The sequence below is a fragment of the Panthera onca genome, chromosome D4 (genome assembly GCF_046562875.1).
Source record: "Panthera onca isolate mPanOnc1 chromosome D4, mPanOnc1 haplotype 2, whole genome shotgun sequence".
NCBI classification, from domain to species: domain Eukaryota; kingdom Metazoa; phylum Chordata; class Mammalia; order Carnivora; family Felidae; genus Panthera; species Panthera onca.
The window spans coordinates 70,535,089-70,556,805 of NC_138351.1; the positions used below are offsets into that span (position 1 = coordinate 70,535,089).

The window sequence follows — 21,717 nt, forward strand, 5'->3', positions numbered from 1 at the left end:
CAAGGTTCATCTATATTGTAGAATGTATCAGTGCTTCCTTCCTTTTTATGGCAGGTAATCGTATATAGATACACCACATTTTATTTGTCCATTCGTCAGTCAATACACATTCAATGGCTGGTTTTAGATATTACCCTCATGTCTTCTCAATCAGGACCATGAGTATGTCACCATCTTTGTTAGCAATACTCTTCTCTCTTCCGCTGTCTTTCCTTTTAGAGTCTCGAACAAAAGGTTTCAAACTTATCTTTTCTCTAAGTAATTTCTAAGGAACATTCTCCAGCTTTCCCCAAGTAGGTAGATTTTCAGAATACAAATTATATGCCAAAACAAATATATAAGCCAAAAAATTAAATACTATGCTTTCAGCAGAGTAAGTCAGCCAATATATTTCTAGAGGTCTAAGAGGCTTCTGCAATGGCTGGATCTTCTTCTATGATAGTTATGAGATCTATACCAATAGACTTATCTTTCACTTATTCACCAAATATTTTTTAAAGACTTCCATGTGGCATTTGATTTGGTTACCTGGTATGGGCTCAAGAAAATCAGTAACACAGATCTTTCTCTTAACTTTTTACTCAACAATAATTCCATCCTTAGGTTAGATTACTATACACAGGTAGACAGTGTAATTTCCAAGATAATTTTTTTTTGAGACTTCGTTCTTGAATTTTGAACAAGGAATCACATACCAATACTTTTTTTCTGGGCACACATCTAACTGCAACAAACCTTGTTAATCCCTAGATGATCCTAATTACTTCAATCTATTAAAACTCCAAATTACCGTCCTTCTCATAGGCACTATTGGGGGGTAGAGAATAAAAGGATATCCCAAATTTGTCCCATGGAGTCTAACCCTTACCTGCAATAACTGTGCCTTTTCCTCTATCCTTCATTTCCTTCCGCAAAGCTTCAGATAGACTAATCTCCTCAAGCAGACTCCTGTCTCCACATCTTGGCTCACAAAAACACTCCCTAAAATACACTCTTCCTTCTCTTTATTCATCTAAGATATATCATTCCTTCAGCGTTTCTCTCAAGTGCCATGTTAAAGCACCTAACCCAGTTTTGGGCATGAACTTCTAGCATGCTATAGTAGAAACAACAAGGGATTTAGAATTAATCTTCAGTTTGAAACTAAGTCTGCAGTTCACAACGTGACACTGGGAATTTACTTAGACTTGCTAAGCCTGTTTCCTCCTCTGTAAACTGGGTAAAATAATTCAGACTACTGCAAATTTCTTGGAAAGATGAAAAGAAAAAAACTAGAAATGCCAACCACAGTCACCAGCAGATAATATTTAATATTTGCTAACAACGTTTTCTTCTCCACAAAGCCTTATTTGACCAATCTTAATGACCATTATTTGTGCATCAGGACAGAATGAATATCTACCTTGAACAAGAAGCAAAGGACAAATCTCTCTGTTCAGGCTACTAGCACTATTTTTTTTTTTTTTTAATGTTTTTATTTTTTTTTTTTTTTGAGACAGAGAGAGACACAGCATGAGCAGGGAAGGGGCAGAGAGAGAGGGAGACACAGAATCTGAAGCAGGCTCCAGGCTCCAAGCTGTAAGCACAGAGCCTGACACAGGGCTCGAACTCACGGACTATGAGATCATGACCTGAGCTGAAGTCGGACACTTAACTGACTGAGCCATCCAGGCGCCCCATTAGCACTATTAAATACAATCATCCAGAAAGTTTAATTTCATTGTACATTTCTTGTTGTCTAGTAGATTTAAGCCTATTTCAAAAACAAACTGTTCTAAACAGAATCTCCATTTATACTTTATTAAAGCAGTAAGTCCTACCAATGAAGAACCTACAAAGAGAAAGCCACAAAGAGAGGCTCTTCCCTTACCTTGTGGGTTATCCACTCTCTTCCATACTGATAAACGTTGTTAGCTGCAGAATTGAGGGCTCTTTGGACTACTTGAGCTTCAGGAAGCCAACTAATTTAAAAGAAAAAAGAAAAAATTTAAAACTAGCACATTTTTAGTGTACTGCACCAATAACTCTTGGAATTCAATGTATTTAAACAATCATTAACTGACAAATTATTGATCAGTTATCACACATGGCTACAAATGAATCATATGTAGGAAGCCTTGACTTCCGACCCTAATGCTTATTTCTACCATTTAAGATTCCCTTCAAGCTTTCCTTAGCTATTAGACCCACTCTCCCCCACAAACTCCCTTTCATTCTGCTCTGTCCATACATGTTATCTGCCTTATTCAGCACCAGCAGAAGTGGTTCTGGGACACTGGGATAGTCAGTACCTGGGCAGAGGTTCTCAATGTGTGGTCCATGGACCAGCAGCATCAGAACTGCTTGGAAACCTGCTAGATATGCAAATTCTTGGGCTCAATTTCAGATCTACTGAAAAAGAAACTGGGCAGGGGCCCAGCAATCTGTACCTTAACAAGCCCTAAAAATGGTTCTCATACATGCTGAAGTTTGAGAACCACTGGTCTAAGAATGTGAAAAACTCAGAAAGAAAACAAGAAAATTAAGAGGGCAAATCATTGTTTTCAATTTCGTACTCACTGGAGATCTTTTTAAGATATGAGGACCTCCTGAGCAGCGTTTCAGCTATACAAGGAGCTCCATCTACAAGCTTTACTCCTTGTGCTTTGAGGGACAGACTCCTCACTTTCCTGTTAACTACCCAGGCTGCATCATCTGCCTTAATCAAGAATATGTTACATATACTCAATGTTTCCTCAACAAGAAATGTCTTCATATATTCTTTAAATTGTACCTCAAGAGATTGTTTACTAGAGATGTTGATATTCACAAACATAATAGTCCTGATCTCAACTATACATGAGTGATGCCCAAAGGCCAAGGCAAGCAGTAACTAAGTACTTTCCTGAGGCCTAAATATGACACACATCACAAAGCTGGCTTATGGGAAAGAGTCAAATAGTGAGTCAAGTCAAATCTGCAATGTTCACAACTCACAGCAGTTTTATATACTTGTAGTAATTTATATAGTAAATCAGAAGTGGTAACTTGCATGTGTGTGCGTGTGCGTGTGTGTGTGTGTGTGTGTGAGAGAGAGAGAGAGAGAAAGATGGTCATAAACAGAAAAACAACTGCCACTACAGCCACAAAGTAATGATGCCTAGGACAGCAATGATCTTTAATGAGAGAAAAAGGCATTCTGGATACATTAGAAAGTGGAATGTCAGGGCGCCTGGGTGGCTCGGTCAGTTAAGCATCTGACTCAGTTCAGGTCGTGATCTCACAGTTTGTGGGTTCGGGCCCCACATCGGGCTCTGTGCTGACACCTCAAAGCCTGGAGTGAGCTTCAGATTCTGTGTCTCCTTCTCTTTCTGCCCCTTCCCCACTTGTGCTCAGTCTCTCAAAAATATATAAATGTTAAAAGAAAATTAAAAAAAAAAAAAGTGGAACGTCAAATTAGTAATGGTTTCAACCTTTAATATTAACCAGTTCTTCCTATACTCCAAATAAAATATTTGTGAAACTTTTGGCAAATTCTCAACTATTTCTCAGCAAGTAGGACAAAACTTGCTATAATTGTATTTCTCAGCAGGTAGGACAAAAAGAGATGATTACAAATATAATAATCTAAGTATGTGAACAGGAAACTGGGATCTTTAAACACAGATGGGATTTGGAAGAAATTAAGTACCTTTTAAATTATCCTAGTATTTACAGGTTCATCAGTGCTCTGAAGGGAGCTGAATGTTTTCAATTAACTGGTAGTACACTTCATGGGGAAAATTATAACCTGTAGTGTTTTGTTTTTTTAATGTTTGTTTATTCTTGAGAGAGAGGCAGACAGAAACAGAGTGTGAGTAGGGGAGGGTCAGAGAGAGAGGGAGACACAGAATCCCAAGCAGGCTCCAGGCTCTGAGCTGTCAGCACAGAGCCCAACGCAGGGCTCGAACTCACAAACTGCGAGATCATGACCCGAGCCCAAGTCGGATGCTTAACCGACTGAGCCACCCAGGTGCCCCATAACCTGTAGTGTTAAAGTAGGAACATTGACAGAAGTATTTGAATAGATCCTTAATAACTAACAAGCATCTATAAGGCCTGATAAACTCTTGCTGGCTACTGTGAAAACACTTTGCCAACATCATCACACAGGTGTCCTAAGAGCGCCAGATGAGAGGAGAGCTGATGTGAGGCTAAGTCAAAGGTCTTGGCTCCATCCAGACCTCCTCACAATGAGCGCCCTGTAGGAGACACAGGGCCAGAAACACCTGAGCAACTCTGGCTGAGACAAACTGGGATGTGCTTTGGTCTTATTATCAACCAGAACCAATCACTAATTCTACTACACTATAAGTCAAGAGGGATCAGTCAGGAGAAACCACGTTCCTAGAAATTGGATTGGCCTACCCTCATCTTCCTGGGGAGAGGTTAATCTCTATCACAATGTGACTTACCAAAAGAACAGCCCCATTAAAAACAACTTAGCTTAGCCTGGGGGATTCCTCCCAAGTAAGGGAAGGCTAAATCACATTCAGTACCATTTTAATGCCATCTCCTGAGGAGGGTCATGAGAATCAACAGGCTTGAGACTAGTTAATAGAAAACAAGAAATGGGCTCCAAGTGAACAAAATTGTTCAAGACAAGAATAAAGATGTGCTCCAATTTCATTTTCTATGAAGCTCTGTGAAGATGACCCTACCCTGCCTATGTCATTTATCCACCAGCTCACAAAACATACTCATGGGAAGTCGAGGTACCTACGTAGGGTATATAAAACGTGCATCACATTGGAAGACAGCATATCTAACCAGTTCTTAACTGTATCTCTCCCACTAGATATATCTACGTGAATTTTCCACAAAGTCAACTGCCATCTTCAGGACAGGAATCCACTGAGTACTGAGATTGCAAGAACCATTAGTATTCATTCATGTCTACCTCCATTAATCTGTCGCAAAAGAATCAGACTTCCCACAGATGATCAAAGCCTAAACAGCTTTTAATTCCTTCCATCTTCCTGCTTGGAATATTACACAGCAATAAAAGGGAACACGCTAATGATACCTACAATGTCTTCAATGAACTTCAACAGAATTATGAGTAGTGAACTTTGTTCACTACCAATCTTTCAATCTCACAAGGTTACATACACTATGATTTGATCTATGTATCAATAATGAAACAACAATATTATAGATACAGAGAACAGATTATTGGTTGCCAAGCGTTAGGGATATGTTAAACGAGAAGGTAGAGGGTAGGTGTGGCTATAAAGGGGTGGCATGAGGAAGCCTGTGGTTATGGAACAGTTCTGTTCTTGATGGTCTTGATAGCTTATAGGAAGCTACACATATGATAAAATTGTAAACACACATATACACAAATGCATGTAAAACTAGGAAAATGTCCATTTCCTAGTTTCGTTATTGTATCATAGTCATGCAAGATGTCAACATTAGAGGAGGTGGGCTGAAGAGTCCATGGACCTCCCTATAGCTTTCTTTGCCATGCCTGGTGAATCTAGAATTATTACAAAATTTAAAAATAAAAACAACCAACTTTCTAAACTGCTCTGATCTGGGGCTCCCCAGATTGTGTGTGCCTTCAATACAGTAGCAGCGACAGTCCTACTGCCATTGAAAACCAGTATAGAGGGGCTCTGGGCTTATTTCCATTACAGGAGAATGACCGCCGAAAAAGAGGAGCCCTTGAGATATTAACGCTGCCTGATTTTTAACTTCACTCCAGATCACTCTCCTGAACTAAACACCAACACAGCCAATGGTCTTCCAGATGCCTCTGCCTACCATAGGCACCTCAAACACAAAAGATAAAAAAAGGAAGCAAATTCTTTTTCCCACCGTATCGGCTCCTCTATTTCCTATCTAGGTGAATCTACCATCATCAACCAACTTTCAAAGCTAGAAACAAAAGTCATGCTAGATTTCTTCCAACTATATCCAGTTGACCACCAACCAACCTCCTTAAGATCTTACTAACCCTATTCATTTCCATTACAAATGTTCACAATTAAGGACTTCATCAACTCTCATCTAATTCTAAACGGCTCAAATCTTGTATGCTGTGCATCTTTTCTCATAGTATAGAGGGAAAGACTGTTCTAGAATGAAATCTGATTATGCCACTTCTCTTCTTCTGTCCTTAATCAAGATAATAAACATGATCTATCACCTTCAAAAGTTTCCTTGTGCATCTACGTACTCCCTTCCTGGGGCCCACCCCTATCCACAGACACCACTGATCTTTCTGTCACTATGGATTAGTTTGCATTTCCTAGAACTTAGCATAAATGGAATCATACTGTATCAGTTGTTGGTTTTTTGGGGTTTTTTGTTTTTTTTATTTTCTGCCTGACTTCTTTCACTCAGCATACTTATTCTGAGATCTATCCATGCTGCTGCATGTACAGTTTATTGTCACTGAATGCTAAGTGAAATGCTATTCCTTTCTACGGATATACTGCAATTGGTAACTAACCAGGAATATTAAGGACAAGCACTTTGAGTGTGAAATACATTTTGAAAGATGTCCTTTTTAAGGATATTCAAATATGATTCTAAACCAAGTTCAAGAAACGTCCTTTGCAGGTTTTACATAAAGGAATAAAGTCAATTCAAAGTAGAAAAGCAAGTGAAATCTCAATTTGCAATCCCAAAACTGGCAGAGTACTTCCTACTTACATTAGTGACTACTTTGAAGGTATTAAAAAAAAAAAAAAGGCCATACAGTTTGTCAATCAAATTCAACAGGATGACATAAAACCCTTGTCACAGAAGCCAAATTAAACAAGTAAAAAAGAGACCCTATCTAAGACAGGGGTTGGCAAATGTTATCTGTAAAAATATTTCAGGCTTTTCGGGACATAAAATCTGTATCACGACTACTCAATTCTACCTGTTCTTGCACCCCCCCTCCCCCAAACAACCACAGACAACATGTAAATGAATGGGTATGGGTGTGTTCCAATAAAACAGGTGGCTAGATCTGGCCCTGAGCCAGACTGCCTACCCTGCCTCCAAAATGACACAATGTGAAAACACTACTGACCCTGCCACTGGGGGATTATCTCCAATTCTGTAACCTTTGATTCTGCTTCCTCATCTGTGAAATGGGGATAGCCTCTTCAACCTCCTCAGTCACTGTGATGAACACCTACATATAAGTGTAGGTGAAAGGCCTTTGCAAATCATATACATGTTGTAAACTATAAATCTCAATACAAAGTCATTTACCATAAACTGTTCCCAAAATCGTACACACTTCCCTCTCCCACCATCCCCCAATACATGCTGTTCTGATGCAAAAACAACAACATTCATCAAAGCTTTGGCGAACTCCATCTTTTCTCTTCCAACATAGATACATCAATGAAGATAAGATCGTTTTGTGCAGATACTGAACGTAGGCCATTCATTTCTATTTTGCCAAAATAATACTCTTACTTTGCCCACTCAGGGTGATTTGCTAGAGTCTCATTAATCAAATTGCTTGTGACTTCAATCATGTGCACACTCTCTTGATGCACCTGTATTACGGATAGGAGAGAAAAACAATCTCAATAAAAAATAAGCCCAATTTAACATTTATTTTTCCACACTATTATTGGAACAATGCTTTTAGAGTTAAATAATTACACATCTTAGTTTCAATTAATTTAGAAACCTGTACTGAACAGCTGTTATACATAATGTCCTATGACACTCACTATGGGAAACAAAAAGTACATAAAAGCTCCCTACCTTCAAGAAGCTCAACAACTTAGGAAAAACAACATGTGAATAGGTACATACAAATATTTATACATATACACAAGACAAATACATAAATATATTAATTTCACACACGTGTGTGTATAGTACATATAAGCAATATCAACACTGCATGAACAGTGCTTATAGAATTATGAAACAGTGTGAGACATACAAACAAGCAAATAAAGAACTTAGCAATGTTTTTGAGGGGGGCGGGGAGGGAAGCCAGCTGAAACTGTATCTCAGAAGTTACCTTGCTCAATAACCAAAAAATGAGACAGACAAAATGGAACAAGCCAGCCTTAGAGAATATGCTCTATATTTTACTATTTTAAAATTGGGCATACCAGGCAGTTTGCCCTGGTGAGTATTCCGTGCTCACTCGACAAGAACATCATCCTGCTGTTGTCACTTCACATTGACTAACAGTGTTTTTCAAGCCTTTTCGATTCTTAACTAATTTTCTATCTACTTATTCTCTCAGTTACCACAAGAAGAGTATTACTGAATCCCTAACCATAATCACTGGTTTGTCTATTTCTCCTTTAATTCTGACTATTTTGCTTCACCTTCTATTTAGCTCTACCTTTAGGAATACACACGTTTTAAAACTGGTAAATCCTACTGCAGTGTTACCTCTTCTATCGTTATGACAAGTCCTTATTTCTTACCTTCAGTAATGTTTGTTTAAACTATCTGCTCTTACATTAATATAATCACCCTACAAACTTTACGTTTACAGTGTGAGTGGTGGGTGTAACTTTTTTCATCTTTTTACTATCAAACTTTTTAGGGCTCTGAACTTAAAGGGTATCATTTACAGATACCACTTAGCTGGAGCTTGCTATTTTATATCCAGTCTGAAAATCTCTGCCATTTAATTGTTTCATATTTAATATATGCATTGATATGATTGGATTCAGTCTGCCATTGTGCGATTTGTCTTCTGTTTCATCCCTACTGGTATTCTTTTATTGCCTTCTTTTGTGTTAAGCAACATTTTTTAGTATACCATTTCAGTTCCTCCAAAATTTGTTAGTGGTTGCTATTTACCTTAAGCTTATCTTAAGCTTAAGCTTACCACATCTTTAATTCATCATAGATCACCTCAAGTTAACGCTGACTTACTTCCAATAAAATATTTATAAGAACTCCATACCACTATGGTTGTTTCCCAGTCTTCTTCTTTGTGCTATGGTTATACATACATAGTCCATCTATGTGTATTATAAACTCTACAATACAGTGTTAAAACTTTTAAATAGTCCTGTTATTTGAACAAACTGAAAAAGGGTGGGGAATATAATTTTTATATATATGCACATATCTACCAAATGCTCTTCATTCCTCCCTTTGGACATAAGTTATTTCTAGAGTCATTTCTCTTCAGTCTGAAGGAATTCCTTCAGCGTTCTTTAAAGTGCAGGTGTGCTATTAACAAATTCTCGGTTTTGGTTATCTAGAAATATTTTTATTTTGCCTGTACTTTTAAAGAATAGTTTCATTGATTATAAAATTCTTGACTGACCAGTTGTTTTTTTTCCCCAAAACTGAATATATCATTCCAATGTCTTGTGGTATGCATGGTTTATTATAGGAAGTCATTGTTTTGTTGTTCTCCTGTGTGTGATACATAATTTTTCTCTTGCTTCATTAAAGATTTTTTTCTCTTTGGCTTTCGGTGACTATGATCTGTCTAGGTATGGTTTGTTTTGTATGTATTTGTTTTATATGCATTTATTCCACTCAGGGTTTGTTCAGCTTCTTGGCTATTTTAATGTTTTTCATCAAACTTGAAAAGTTTTTGACCATAATTTCTTTTTTAATTTTTTTAACGTAGGCCATAATTTCTTCAAATATTTTTTACGCTCTTTCTTTCACTTTCTGGGATGTCAATTACGTATCTGTTAGAATCTGTGATATTGTCCTACAAATCTTTGTCTCTCCTCATCCACTATTTGACAAATATTGTGCCAGATTGGATACCTTCTATTCATCTTTTTCCAAATTCACTCATTGTTTTCTTTCTGGATCCCAAATCTGCTGTTAAACCTATCTAGTAAATTTTTCACTAGTTATTGCTCTCGTCAGCTCTAGGATTTCTATTTGGTTCTGTTTTATAGTCTCCATTTCTCTGTTGAGCATCTGCATTTGTTTACATATTATTAACATACTTTACTTCTTTTGATATATTTATATATAGATATGTACATATATATATGCAGATCTATTTATAATATCTGCTTTAAAATGTTTACTAAATCCAACATCTGAGCCACTTAAATATCCACTTCTTTGACTGTTTTTTTTTTTTTTTTTTCCTCCCCAGGTCATACTTTTCTGTTTCTTTGTGTGTCTAATAATTTTGGGTTAGAAATTAGACATTTAAAAAAATGCATTGTAGAAACTCTGGATTTTGTTTTGTTTTTCTGAGAGCTGTTGTTTTCTTTCAGTAAGGAATTAACTTATTTACAGTCAAACCGCAAAATCTGCCTTCCCTGTCATTGATGTCTCTGCTCAGTGTTTTCATCTTATTATTTTTTTAAAGCCTAAAGCCTTCCCCTGAACCTGCACAGCTTAGCAGTTAGCAAACGATTTTGGCAGAAATCATGCCCAGATATTTCACGATAGGAATCTTCATCCCCTGCAGTCTGAGATGTATGAGAATTGAGAAATGCAACCAAAGGCATAATCAATCTGCAAATCTCTCCAGACTTTCAATGTTCACAGGACTCCATGGGGTCTCCCATATACCAGTCTAGGATGCATGGTTTATTAATGCTCTTATTATTAAGTTCTTCATGGCTCTCTTGCTTCCGGAATCTCCCCCCTTTAATTTACAGCTACTCTGTTGTCAGCCCCAAGTCAAGTCTACCACCTCCATGGGAAAAGCTACAGGCTTCTGCTGTCCAGGCTAGGCAGGATAAGAATATCTCCAAGCAAGAAAACCACAAACTATCTGTTTTAATAGATGCAGTAACAGTTTTTCATGAGCAAATACTCCTCAAACTGTTGCATAATGGTTTTCCAATGCCCTGGTATGGTGTTTTTAATAATTTTATACTGTTTTATTCTTGCTTTCGATGGAAAGGAACTACCTGACATTGCTGCCCTGCTACTACCCCAAGATGAAGCCAAAAAGGATTTTCTGACTAATTGGATGTGGATACAAAAGGGAAGTAGTCAAGGATGACTCTGGGGCTTTTCACCTAAGCAAGTGGTCTGGAGTAGTCATTTACACTGAAATAGACTATGAGGAAGAGAACAGATAAGCAAGGGAAGATCTGAAATTCGGTGTTTGACATACTACATTTGAAATGGCTATTAGACATTAAAGTGGATATCCTCATGGTGTTTTAGAGAATAATCCCTTTATTGGCTGGGAGAAAAGACTAGATAACCAGTAAGTTTCCTTTAAAAACTCAGTTTGCATGAGTCCTAGACCACAAAGAAGTGGTTCGGTAATAAATGTTATCAAAGTTCAGGAAAGTAAAAGCTCACTGAAGCATGGGTTGAACAAAGAAAAAGGACTTTAAAAAAAATGAACATAATTGAGATAAGCAGGCAAGAAGACCCCATACAAAGAAATACAAAAGGGAAAGAAGAGCAGGAGAGAGGAAAAAGGAAAACGGAAGATCATATTGGTGTAAAATTTCTCTAGGAGCTAGAATAGGAAAAAAGAATATATAATGGCAGGTTCAGGCAAAATAAAAACAAAAAAGGTCTTTAAAAAGTCTATACAGTCTCTATAAGTGACTACATGATTCATATCCAAAGAACAGATAAGAACTACACAGAAACTGAAACAGAAATATGGAGAGCGCAGGCTGTTAGGAGCAAATGGTAAGACTGAGGACATACTGAGGCTGAGAACGACTGAGAACAGGACTTCCAAGTGGTAACTGACACAGCAGGAAACAATGCAATGCTTTAGTAAAGTCTGCGTATCAGATTATCCATTGATAACGTTTACTACCATACCTCTACAGCACTATATGAAAAAAAAATGTTTTTATTTTTATTTTTTTAATGTGTTTATTTTTGAGAGAGAGAGAGAGAGAGAGAGAGAGAGCGCGCGCGCGCGCGCAGGGGGAGGGGAGAGAGAAAGGAAGACACAGAATCTGAAGCAGGCTCCAGGCTCTGAGCTGTCAGCACAGAGCCTGACAGGGTGCTCAAACCCACAAAGCATAAGATCATGACCTGAGCCAAAGTCAGACCCTCAACCCACTGAGCCACCCAGGCGCACCTATATGAAAATTTTTCATGTCCATGATTTCACATAAACTTCACAACTCCTAGAAAAACAACATAGCAAAACCTAGGATGAGAAGTTCAGTGGATTTCAGATAAAGATTAAGATACAGAATAAACATTTGTTTTAAAAGTCAGGAAGATGTATCAAATATAGAGAAAATTTTAGTCGCACTTTGGAGAATGGTTTTCTTAGATGAAAGAAGGGTGTTAAACCCTGAATGTCTGTAGACTCCCAAAATTCTTATGTCCAAATCTTAACCTCCAATATGATGGTTAAGAGATAGGGCCTTTGGGGGGCTCCTGGGTGGCTCAGTTGGTTAAGCAACCGACTTCGGCTCAGGTCATGATCTCACAGTTTGTGAGTTCAAGCCCTGCATCAGGCTCTGTGCTGACAGCTCAGAGCCTGGAGCCTACTTCAGATTCTGGGTCTCCCCTTCTCTCTACCCCTCCCCTGCTCACACTCTGTGTCTCTCTCTCAATAATAAACGTTTAAAAAAAAAAGAGAGAGAGAGACAGGACCTTTGGGAAGTAATGAGGTTGTGAAGGTGGAGCCCTCATGATGGGATTAGTGCCGTTAGAAGAGACACAAGAGAACCAGAAAGAGGCCCTTTGCCAAGAACTTGACCATACTGGCACCCTGATCTGGGACTCCCAGCCTCCAGAACTGTGAGACATAAATGTCTGTTGTTTAAGCCACCCAGTCTGTGATGTTCTAATAGTCCAAACTAAGAAGAAAAAGAGGAATTGTAAGCTAGAAAGTAAGAAATAAAGATTACATGGTAGGGGCAACTGGGTGGCTCAGTCAGTTGAGCGTCCAACTTCAGCTCAGGTCATGATCTCACAGCTTGTGAGTTCAAGCTCCATGTCGGGCTCTGTGCTAACAGCTCAGAGCCTGGAGCCTGCTTCAGATTCTGTGTCTCCCTCTCTCTCTGCCTCTGTCTCTCTCTCTCTCAAAGATAAATAAACGTTAAAAAAAAAATTAAAAGAAAACAAAAAAGATTCCATGGTAAATTAGTAGAAAGACTGATGAGACAAGAAGGGAAGGAACTAATCAAGAAATTCTGATCTAGGAAACAAAGAACTAATGAATTTAGGAGTCATGAGACCAGATCATAGTTCTCCTTTTGAAAGAAGAAGCCACTTATTCTTCAGTATCAGTTTTTTCATCTGTACTTACTTCTGAGGATTTTGATAACAAAATTTAAATGCACATAAAAAAAATAAAAGTTAGGCAAATTCATGACAAAATTACTAATGCAAAAATCTTAAATAATTTAATTGTTAAATATATTTATAAGCAAAGTAAATTTTCCATGCTGGCTTCTGCCAACTTCTTCTGCATACTACAATTATAACAATTAAGAGTTTATTAATGGCAATAGTAATTGTTATACTCTACCTTTGCAGTCAGGAGTAGGGCTAAAAGAAGGGTTCCTATCACTAATAAAAATATGATGAAAATGCTAATTATTTTGTCTAACATCTTCTCCAACCAGATGATCATCTGTACAGAAATGAAAAAGAGAATTACTTATCTTTCAAGCACAACTTAATAAAAATGCATATGTATTCAAACATTATTAAGACAAAATAGGATATTCAGCATTGCAAATCAAACTATGGCATAACGATTAAAGCAGTGAAAGCCATAAGCAACTTCAGAAAATTAACGGCATTAATTACCATTGTTATATAAAGAATTTATTATCATCATATCTAAGAAATGGCAGTTAATTTGAACATAACCTGTATTTATGTTTGAATTCTCACACAGTGTTATATTTATATTTCAAATTGTAATTTAGAATCTGGTAAATATTCTAAATGAAATTTTAAAAAAAGATCTCGGGGTACCTATGTGGTTCAATCCATTAAGCGTCCAACTTTTGATTTTGGCCCAGGTCAAGATCTCACAATTTCAGTTCAAGCCCCCACGGAGCCTGCTTGGGATTCTCCCTCTCTTTGCCCCTCCCTCACTCACACGCTTTCTGTCTCTCTCAAAATAAACTTTGAAAAATATACATTCTAGGGGCACGTGGGTGGCTCAGTTAAGCATCTGACTTGGGCTCAGGTCATGATCTCATGGTTTGTGGGTTCAAGCCCCGCGTCGGGCTCTGTGCTGACAGCTCAGAGCCTGGAGCCTGCTTCAGATTCTGTGTCTTCCTTTCTCTCTGTCCCTCTCCTGCTCGTGCTCTCTTTCAAAAATAAACATTTAAAAAAAATTCTTTTAATATTCTAAAGGAAATAATGGTAATATATTAGCTGACCTCAAATCTCATGAAATTTTACTAACAATTAGCAAATAAAGATAGCTTTAGAAAAAGTATGCCTCTTATAAAACAGGTATGTCCTAAATGACACAAGATGAAAGAGAAGCAAATTAAAGTGGAAATTATATTCAAAATATTTTTCCTTTTGGGGCACCTGGGTGGCTCAGTCGGTTGTGTCCGACTTCACTCAGGTCACGATCTCGCAGTCCATGAGTTCGAGCCCCACGTCAGGCTCTGGGCTGATGGCTCAGAGCCTGGAGCCTGCTTCAGATTCTGTGTCTCCCTCTCTCTCTGCCCCTCCCTATTCATGCTCTGTCTCTCTCTGTCTCAAAAATAAATAAAACCATTAAAAAAAATTAATTAAAAAAATATTTTTCCTTTTGATGCCACTGGGGTTACAAAAACAGTAATAATAAAAATCTAATGTTAAGGTCATGATAAATATCAACTTCAGAATATTACGAGGGTGGCTGGGAGGGGAGAGTTAGGAGGTGGATGTACAATCAGGGAGGTCACAAAATGGGCTTTAATTATACAGGTAATGTTTTATCAGGCTGGAGGACAGACTCAATGTTCTCTACATCTTTTTGTATTTGAGAGACTTCATAACCAAATACTTTTTAAATCTGATATTCCGCTTGACATTTCCATTCTTTTTAAAACATAAGCTTTAGGACAAATGGACTATAAATAAAAACTAATCATTAATGTAATGGTTATCCCTTAATCAATAATTAAATTATGCTCTCCCTAACTGCTACTTGACATTCCATTTTGAATATAACTTCTCTCATCTTTCACAATCACAAATAACCCTATATCAAAAACAAAATTTTTGTTTTCAGAATATATAATAGTTCTGATAGATATCTAGAATTCCTGCCATGCAAAGCTGGCATTTAACATTTCAAAAGGCCAATCATTTACATTGACGGCTGCTGAAACCACACTGGGCCCTCAACCCCTACAAGAGCTACAGCATTGAGGAGGAAGTGAGTTCTAATTTAAATCTGAATTATGCTCTCCAGTGAGTTAAACACTCAAGAGCAAAGAATGGTAGTTAAAAACAAAACATGACTTCTAAAACATCTGTTTTCCATTCCATGCAATAAGCTTGCATCCTTTTATCTTCCATGATGGATATTGTCACTAATAAATCAATGCTGCAGTGAACTCAAAGATAAAAAGTTCAACTTTTATCTTGACCATTACAGCTTCAAACAGCAGAGTTAATTTTCAGTGCATGCTACCAAAGCATCAAAGACAATGTAGAGATTAAAAAAGTAGTAACACATTTCTAAGATATGGAAGGTCAGATGTCATATTTGAATGTACATTCTAAAATCAATGAAACTGAAAAGTTTCACAATCAGAAACCAATTCTACACATAGTTCTTGAGACAGCTTCTGATGAAAGAGCTAGTGCTAGGATTCCTCCCTGTAGTTCCCAAGCCTGGCAGTGCATGGCACATGGTAAAAGCTCAAATACAGATTTAAAGAGCCAAGCATAAATAATTTCAGAATTAAGACCAGATTTGTATTCACAAATAACAATTTCTGAAAATAACTTCGGAGTCCCAATTTTTTTAAAAAATGTCTATTCTGAAATATGTTTTAATGTAAATGATGCTTTATTTAGAAAGTGTATCTAAATTTGTATCTGGGTATTTCTAACATAAAACATGAGATATTCACAAACAAATTATGTATATCAGCATTACAAAATCAAACTTTGTTTTTAAACCAGGGTAGAATTTTCCTATCACAAGCCATTTACCTAAGGGTTGGAAAAAATCCACACTAAGAGTCATCTAAATGAAAATTTATATTGCAAAGATAACAGTGAGGGTTAGATGCTTCATTCAAAATTTAAAATAAATAACACCATATAAGATGCTCAATACGTTAAGCTAAAAAAGACAGGGTGGGGGGAAAGTGTCTATTCATATTATGGCCAGTTAAAATAAGGTTAAAGAAAAAACAGGATAAAAAGGGAGAGAGGTAAAAAGAGAGGGAGAGAGGAGTGGGAAAGAGACAGAGAAAGTATTAAAAAGTAAAGGGAGATTAAAAAAAAAGTCAAATGGGAGGAAAAAAATGTGTGGCCAGGGGGTGTTGGTGCATAGAATGAAGGACCAATAAAAAGGAAACAATAAAGTGGACAGAAAACTCAGATGGAGGAAAAGAACGCCTGGAGTGAATGGACCAAAACTCTCAAGGAAACAGCAACTCAGACACAGAAAGAGAAACATGGGCAAAAGATGGTATGGAGAAGAGGACGGAGGAGAGAATCCCTAAAGAAATGCCAGAGGCACTGTCCCAGGAGGCAGAACTGGTCCTGGGCTCAGCTTTGGGCAGTGGAAGCCACAGCACCTGTTATCACTGCCACCAGCTGTCATTACTGCCTACCCAATGAAATCACTCAGTCCCTGATATTTCCCCAGTCTTCCACATTCTGAGAAATTATTTTAGTTTTTAAATTTATCTTCTTAAAGGGGAAGAGGAGTCATCTTAAAATGACATTCTGAGTGTTTCAAGTGTGAATAAAGGGAATGCTCTTTTTTTTTTTTTAATTTAGAGATGTCAGTAAATGTACGGTTATACTCCAAGACTCTGAAAATTCCAAACTAGCTTTATTTATGTAGCAAGCCTATTAAGAAAGTATCGTTCCACTGCTGAGTTTTCCTATTTCATTATTCTGGGCCTGTAGGCTTTTATTTCACTTTGTTTTTTTAACCAAATTCTGGTTGAGGTTTAGTGCAAATAATCAATACTACAAAATAAAACAAGCCCTGGGAAATAGGTTGTGTTTCAACTACCATAGATGTGTTCTCTCTCACCCTCACTTCTCTTGAATTCGTTTCCTAATTCACCCAACTTGAACTTGAAATACTAAATACCCAGTGCTTCAAATTTTCTGGCCGTGGATGTATTGTAATAAAACAGACATCAACTTACGTATGTGCTTTCCTCAAACATATAGCCTCAGAACTTAAAGCACTTACTCCTGCTCAACACCAATGTTTTATCTATGCTACACCACATCATCAAAGAAAAGGAAAACGTCACATGATCTCTTAGGAACCTTTTATAACTGAAGTCACCACTAGTTAGCTATGAGTTAGACTTCTAAATTAGGTAATCTAATTCATGTAGTCACCAAAGGTTAAATCAAATTGAATCTAATGATTTTAACTCTACTTCCTCTCATCCCTTGAGGACAATTTAATTTCAATATACACAAGCTGGAGAAGTGTTTAAAACCACCTACTTTGTTCAAAATGAGAAAATGTGACTTCCGTTTGCAGCACTATCATTTGCCAAGGATTTAACTCATTTAATCATATTAGTTTGCAGGAAATGGAGGTATAGACAGCAGCATATATGTTGGGGGGTGGTTTATAAGTGTATTTATTTATTTTACACACTGTTTATTACACACGTTTAGGCATTGTCAAGTCTCCCCTTTCTTCTACAACTGAAAGAATGAAATCCTGGGGCACCTGAGCGGCTCAGTCACTTAAGCGTCCAACTCTTGATCTCGGATCAGGTCATGATCTCAGGATTTGTGAGTTCAAGCCCCGCATCAGGCTCTGTGCTGAAAGCAGAGTCTGCTTGGGATCCTCTGCTTGGAATTCATTCATTCTTTCATTCTTTCTTTTTTCTTTCTTTTCTTTCTTTCTTTTCTTTTTCTTTCTTTCTTTCTCTCTTTCTTTCTCTCTCTCTCTCTCCCCCTCCTTCCCTCCCCCCTCCCCTGCTCACTCTAATAAACATTAAAAAAAAATTTTTTAAAAGAAGGAAATCCTAATCTCTACACTCAAAAATGTCACCTTGATCTATTTCCAACAAGTACATCTTTCTTAAGACCTGTTCTAATATTTCCAGTTAAAATTTTAGGGTCTTATTGTGTTTAAACACAATACGCATAAATGTCATCTCTTGCTATCTGTCCCAGAGATTTGATGAATTTAAGTCTAGGACTACTACATGTGGACATGTCAGAGGTACAGCATTAATTTATCTAGATTAGCCTTTATCAAAGTTATTAAAAATGTAACCTATTCCATGCATATCATGTGAAGCATTTACCATACATACAATCTCATACCTTGGGAAATACATGAAATTAGATGTCACAGGCCATGACCACAATCTTTTTTAAGTTAAAAATGAAATTCTGGAATACTAGTTATATTAAAAAAAAAAAAGACACTCTATAAAATTACCAGCCAAGTGAATCAAATATTCTCACACATCAAAGAAGAATAGAGTTACCAGGCTGGGCCACATTACAGAGCCGAAAAGGAATGGCAATCACTTATAGTGGACAAAAGGACTACAAGACAGAACTTCTTACACACACCAAGGCAAGGAGACAGCATCCATGTATCCTAAAATAAATAGCTTTGGGTGTTTAGCAAACTGTACTGTGGCAGTATTAATGCTTCACGACCTTCCATAGCTTATTAATTTGAACTTTTAGAAGCATAAACTAAGTTTGACATATGGACAGAAACAGAATGAGAATAGAGATAAAGGGGGAATTCAGTAGTAAAAACCAACATCCATGTGTTCATTTACCTTCTTATTTAGCCAGTGCCAGAGCTTGAGGACAGGGGGTAAGGTAAGAAAGAAAAGATAAGAACAGTGGAATATCATTAGAGAATGCAATAATAGTATGAAAAGAAAAGAAAGTCACCGAGAATATGAGGAGGAAATAATCCCAGACCAAAAACAAACAAAAAAAAGAAAACAAAAAACTAGAAAAATAACTGTAATGCATTAACAAAGCTTTAAAATCAAGTGAATAAAATATTCCTTTAAGATATACAATGACAGAAATAAACACAAGCTTTGTTGGCAATTCAACATTAAAAATACATAAAATAACCTGAATGCTTGTCAGCTTAAACAGTCACACCAAATTCCAAAGATCACAGGAATAATTAAGATTCTTTCGCATATCATGCACCAAAAGGATTTTTAGTCTCTGTATAAATTAATTCACGTTCATATACTATGTGTTCACTGAACTTCTAGCTTTATAGTATTAATTATTTCATCTTTTTTAAACAGTAAAACATTCCAGGGCTCATCTGGAACAGTGAACACCTGGCCATCTAAGATTCTGTTAATATTGGGTATATTTCCTTCCATCTCAATTGCTTAAGCACACATCTTTCTACTTTCTGTAACATCCTTTCTTTCACCTAACAGTCACCTCATCTAAACCTCACAATATTTAGCACTGTAATAACTAATGCTAGTTGGTAAACACAGGATCTAAAAATCACTAAACATAAGATTTACGGCATTATTAGTGATCCAGAAAGTACAAAGGCTAAAAAGCATAATTTCATCAGAGTAAATGTAAATGCTGTTTGCAGAGTTTTGACTAAAAGTACACTCGATGCATGTTTAAAAATACACTTCAAACAATCTCCTATAGAGGAATATTTTTAAAAACACTGTACGATCAATTAAAATTTAACAGAAATATGAAAGAGATGTATTCCCCAAAGCAGCAGCCCATGTATATTATTATACTAAATAAAACATAATTATGGTATCAGTTATAATTAAACAAATATTCAGTTTTGATAGCCATTTGGTAGGTTTTATTATACAAAACCACAAACCCTAGTTTGATTCATTTTACTGTCTCCCTTCCTTTGTAAGAGGAACAAACTGACATACAAATTTGAATAAAAAATGACAAGTTTTCACAAGGCTGCTCCATAGAAAGTACTTTTGATGCCCCTGGAACTTCAGTTGACACAATTGTAGAGTTTTCTTGAGTAAAGGGTTCCAAATACAAGTACCTGGGGTTCTGAAAACAAGATTTAGTGTCTATCCCTTCTGACAGTGCTAAGGCTTTCAAAAATTAACTGAAATAGGAGTCATCCTCTTTAAACAGTTTGAAGGACTGTATCTGTGCTAGTAAGACAAAGCTTCACCCCGATACCAGGAAGATGTGATCAATATGTTAAAATCTGTGAGAAGTCTTTGAGTCTTTCTTATTTAAAAAGTTGAAAAAAGAAACAAATAGGCAAATCACAAAAGTAAAATATTAATAGCCAATAAGCAACCTCATTTTTAATTTTTAAAATTTCAAATTAAAACAATGAAATCCTTCTTCTTCTGAAATAAAAAGGACTTTTTGTTACATTATAATATCTAGTATCGGCAAGAGCTCGGGAAATGGGCATTCTCATAGGTTACACTGGTGGCAAACTTTCTGGAAGACAGAAAGGCAATACAACACATAAGGAAACATATCCCCCTGCATCTCTGTTGACCCAGGAGACTTTACTACGGGTTTAAAAGATTTATTTCCTTCCACCTCACAAGAACTCCAGTTACTATTCTCATCCTTATCTATGCTGGTTTCACCTAACAGTATTTCTCAACCCGAAGTTATGGATGGACCCGCTCAAAGATTTCCGAGCCTCTGTGAGGAAGTCCAACTCACATGGCACAGCACCCACGAAGGCCTCAATTCTGTCTCACCCGACTCTCCAGACTCACCTCTCTGCATATTCCAGCCATGACTGTTTCCTTGGTGTTCCCTAAGAAGTCATGCTGTGGCCATCTCGACCTGTGCACTGCTCCATCCACCTGTTCTTCTTGCCCTGTCAACCTAATAAACCCCTACTTGCGCTTCAAAATCTGCTATGGCATCACCTCTTCTGCAAAACCTCCCTTCTCCCACTACCTCACCAATAGTGAGTCCTTTCTTGATCAGTATGACCACTGTATCCTGTACATGCGTTCCCCCCTCTCACACACACACACATACACACACACACACACACACACACACACACACACACACACAAATTACAACCACAGCTATCACTTACACAAAGCTTACTGTATACCGGGCGCTGATCTAGGAACACACTTAACCCTCACAGCCATTCCATGAGGTGCATTCTATTGTATTTATTGTATCAATAAGGAAACCAAGCCACAGAAAGGTTAAGAAACTCATTCAAGGTCACATAGCTAGTGAGTAGAATAACCGGGATCTGAAACCAGTGTGGAATCAGGGTCCATGCTCTCAACCACTGCCTCCGAATTTTAATGGATTGCTGTCTCTCCACTAAACAGGGCTGCTGCACCCAGTTTTCTGTGATTCACTAGATTTTCCTGAGGACTTATTAGTACATTATTTGACCTGTGGGAATTACCCCAGAAATACTCACTGCACTGAGGAGGCATTACCTGGCAATATAATTTTAGGCAAGTCACTTAGTCCCTCTAAATTTCAATTTGGTCCTTATAAAATGAGGGAGTTGAACAAGATGTTCTAGAACATCCTTTTCTCCCACTTTTAAGAGGGAAAACTACTTACATAATACTTAAACTAAATCTATCCTATACTTACATAAGGCGTAATTCTCAACTTTAAATCTCATCACAGATTTAGATGTTAAATGTG

General features: G+C 37.2%; 1 protein-coding gene across 5 annotated transcripts in view; it reads right to left on the reverse strand.

Annotated features, from left to right (window-relative positions):
• Positions 1–21,717, reverse strand: part of TMEM245 (transmembrane protein 245) — a 102,759-nt gene that overhangs the window by 47,880 nt on the left and 33,162 nt on the right. For 3 of the 5 annotated variants that reach the window (XM_060609100.3, XM_060609098.3, XM_060609101.3), the window contains 4 exons: positions 18,855–18,878; positions 13,406–13,510; positions 7,444–7,526; positions 1,871–1,961 (listed from right to left, as the gene is read on the reverse strand). In XM_060609100.3, the coding sequence (XP_060465083.1) occupies positions 1,871–1,961; positions 7,444–7,526; positions 13,406–13,510; positions 18,855–18,878 (303 nt within the window). The remainder of the gene's footprint in view (positions 1–1,870; positions 1,962–7,443; positions 7,527–13,405; positions 13,511–18,854; positions 18,879–21,717) is intronic. The other 2 variants (XM_078436601.2, XM_060609099.3) reach the window with 1 other exon arrangement.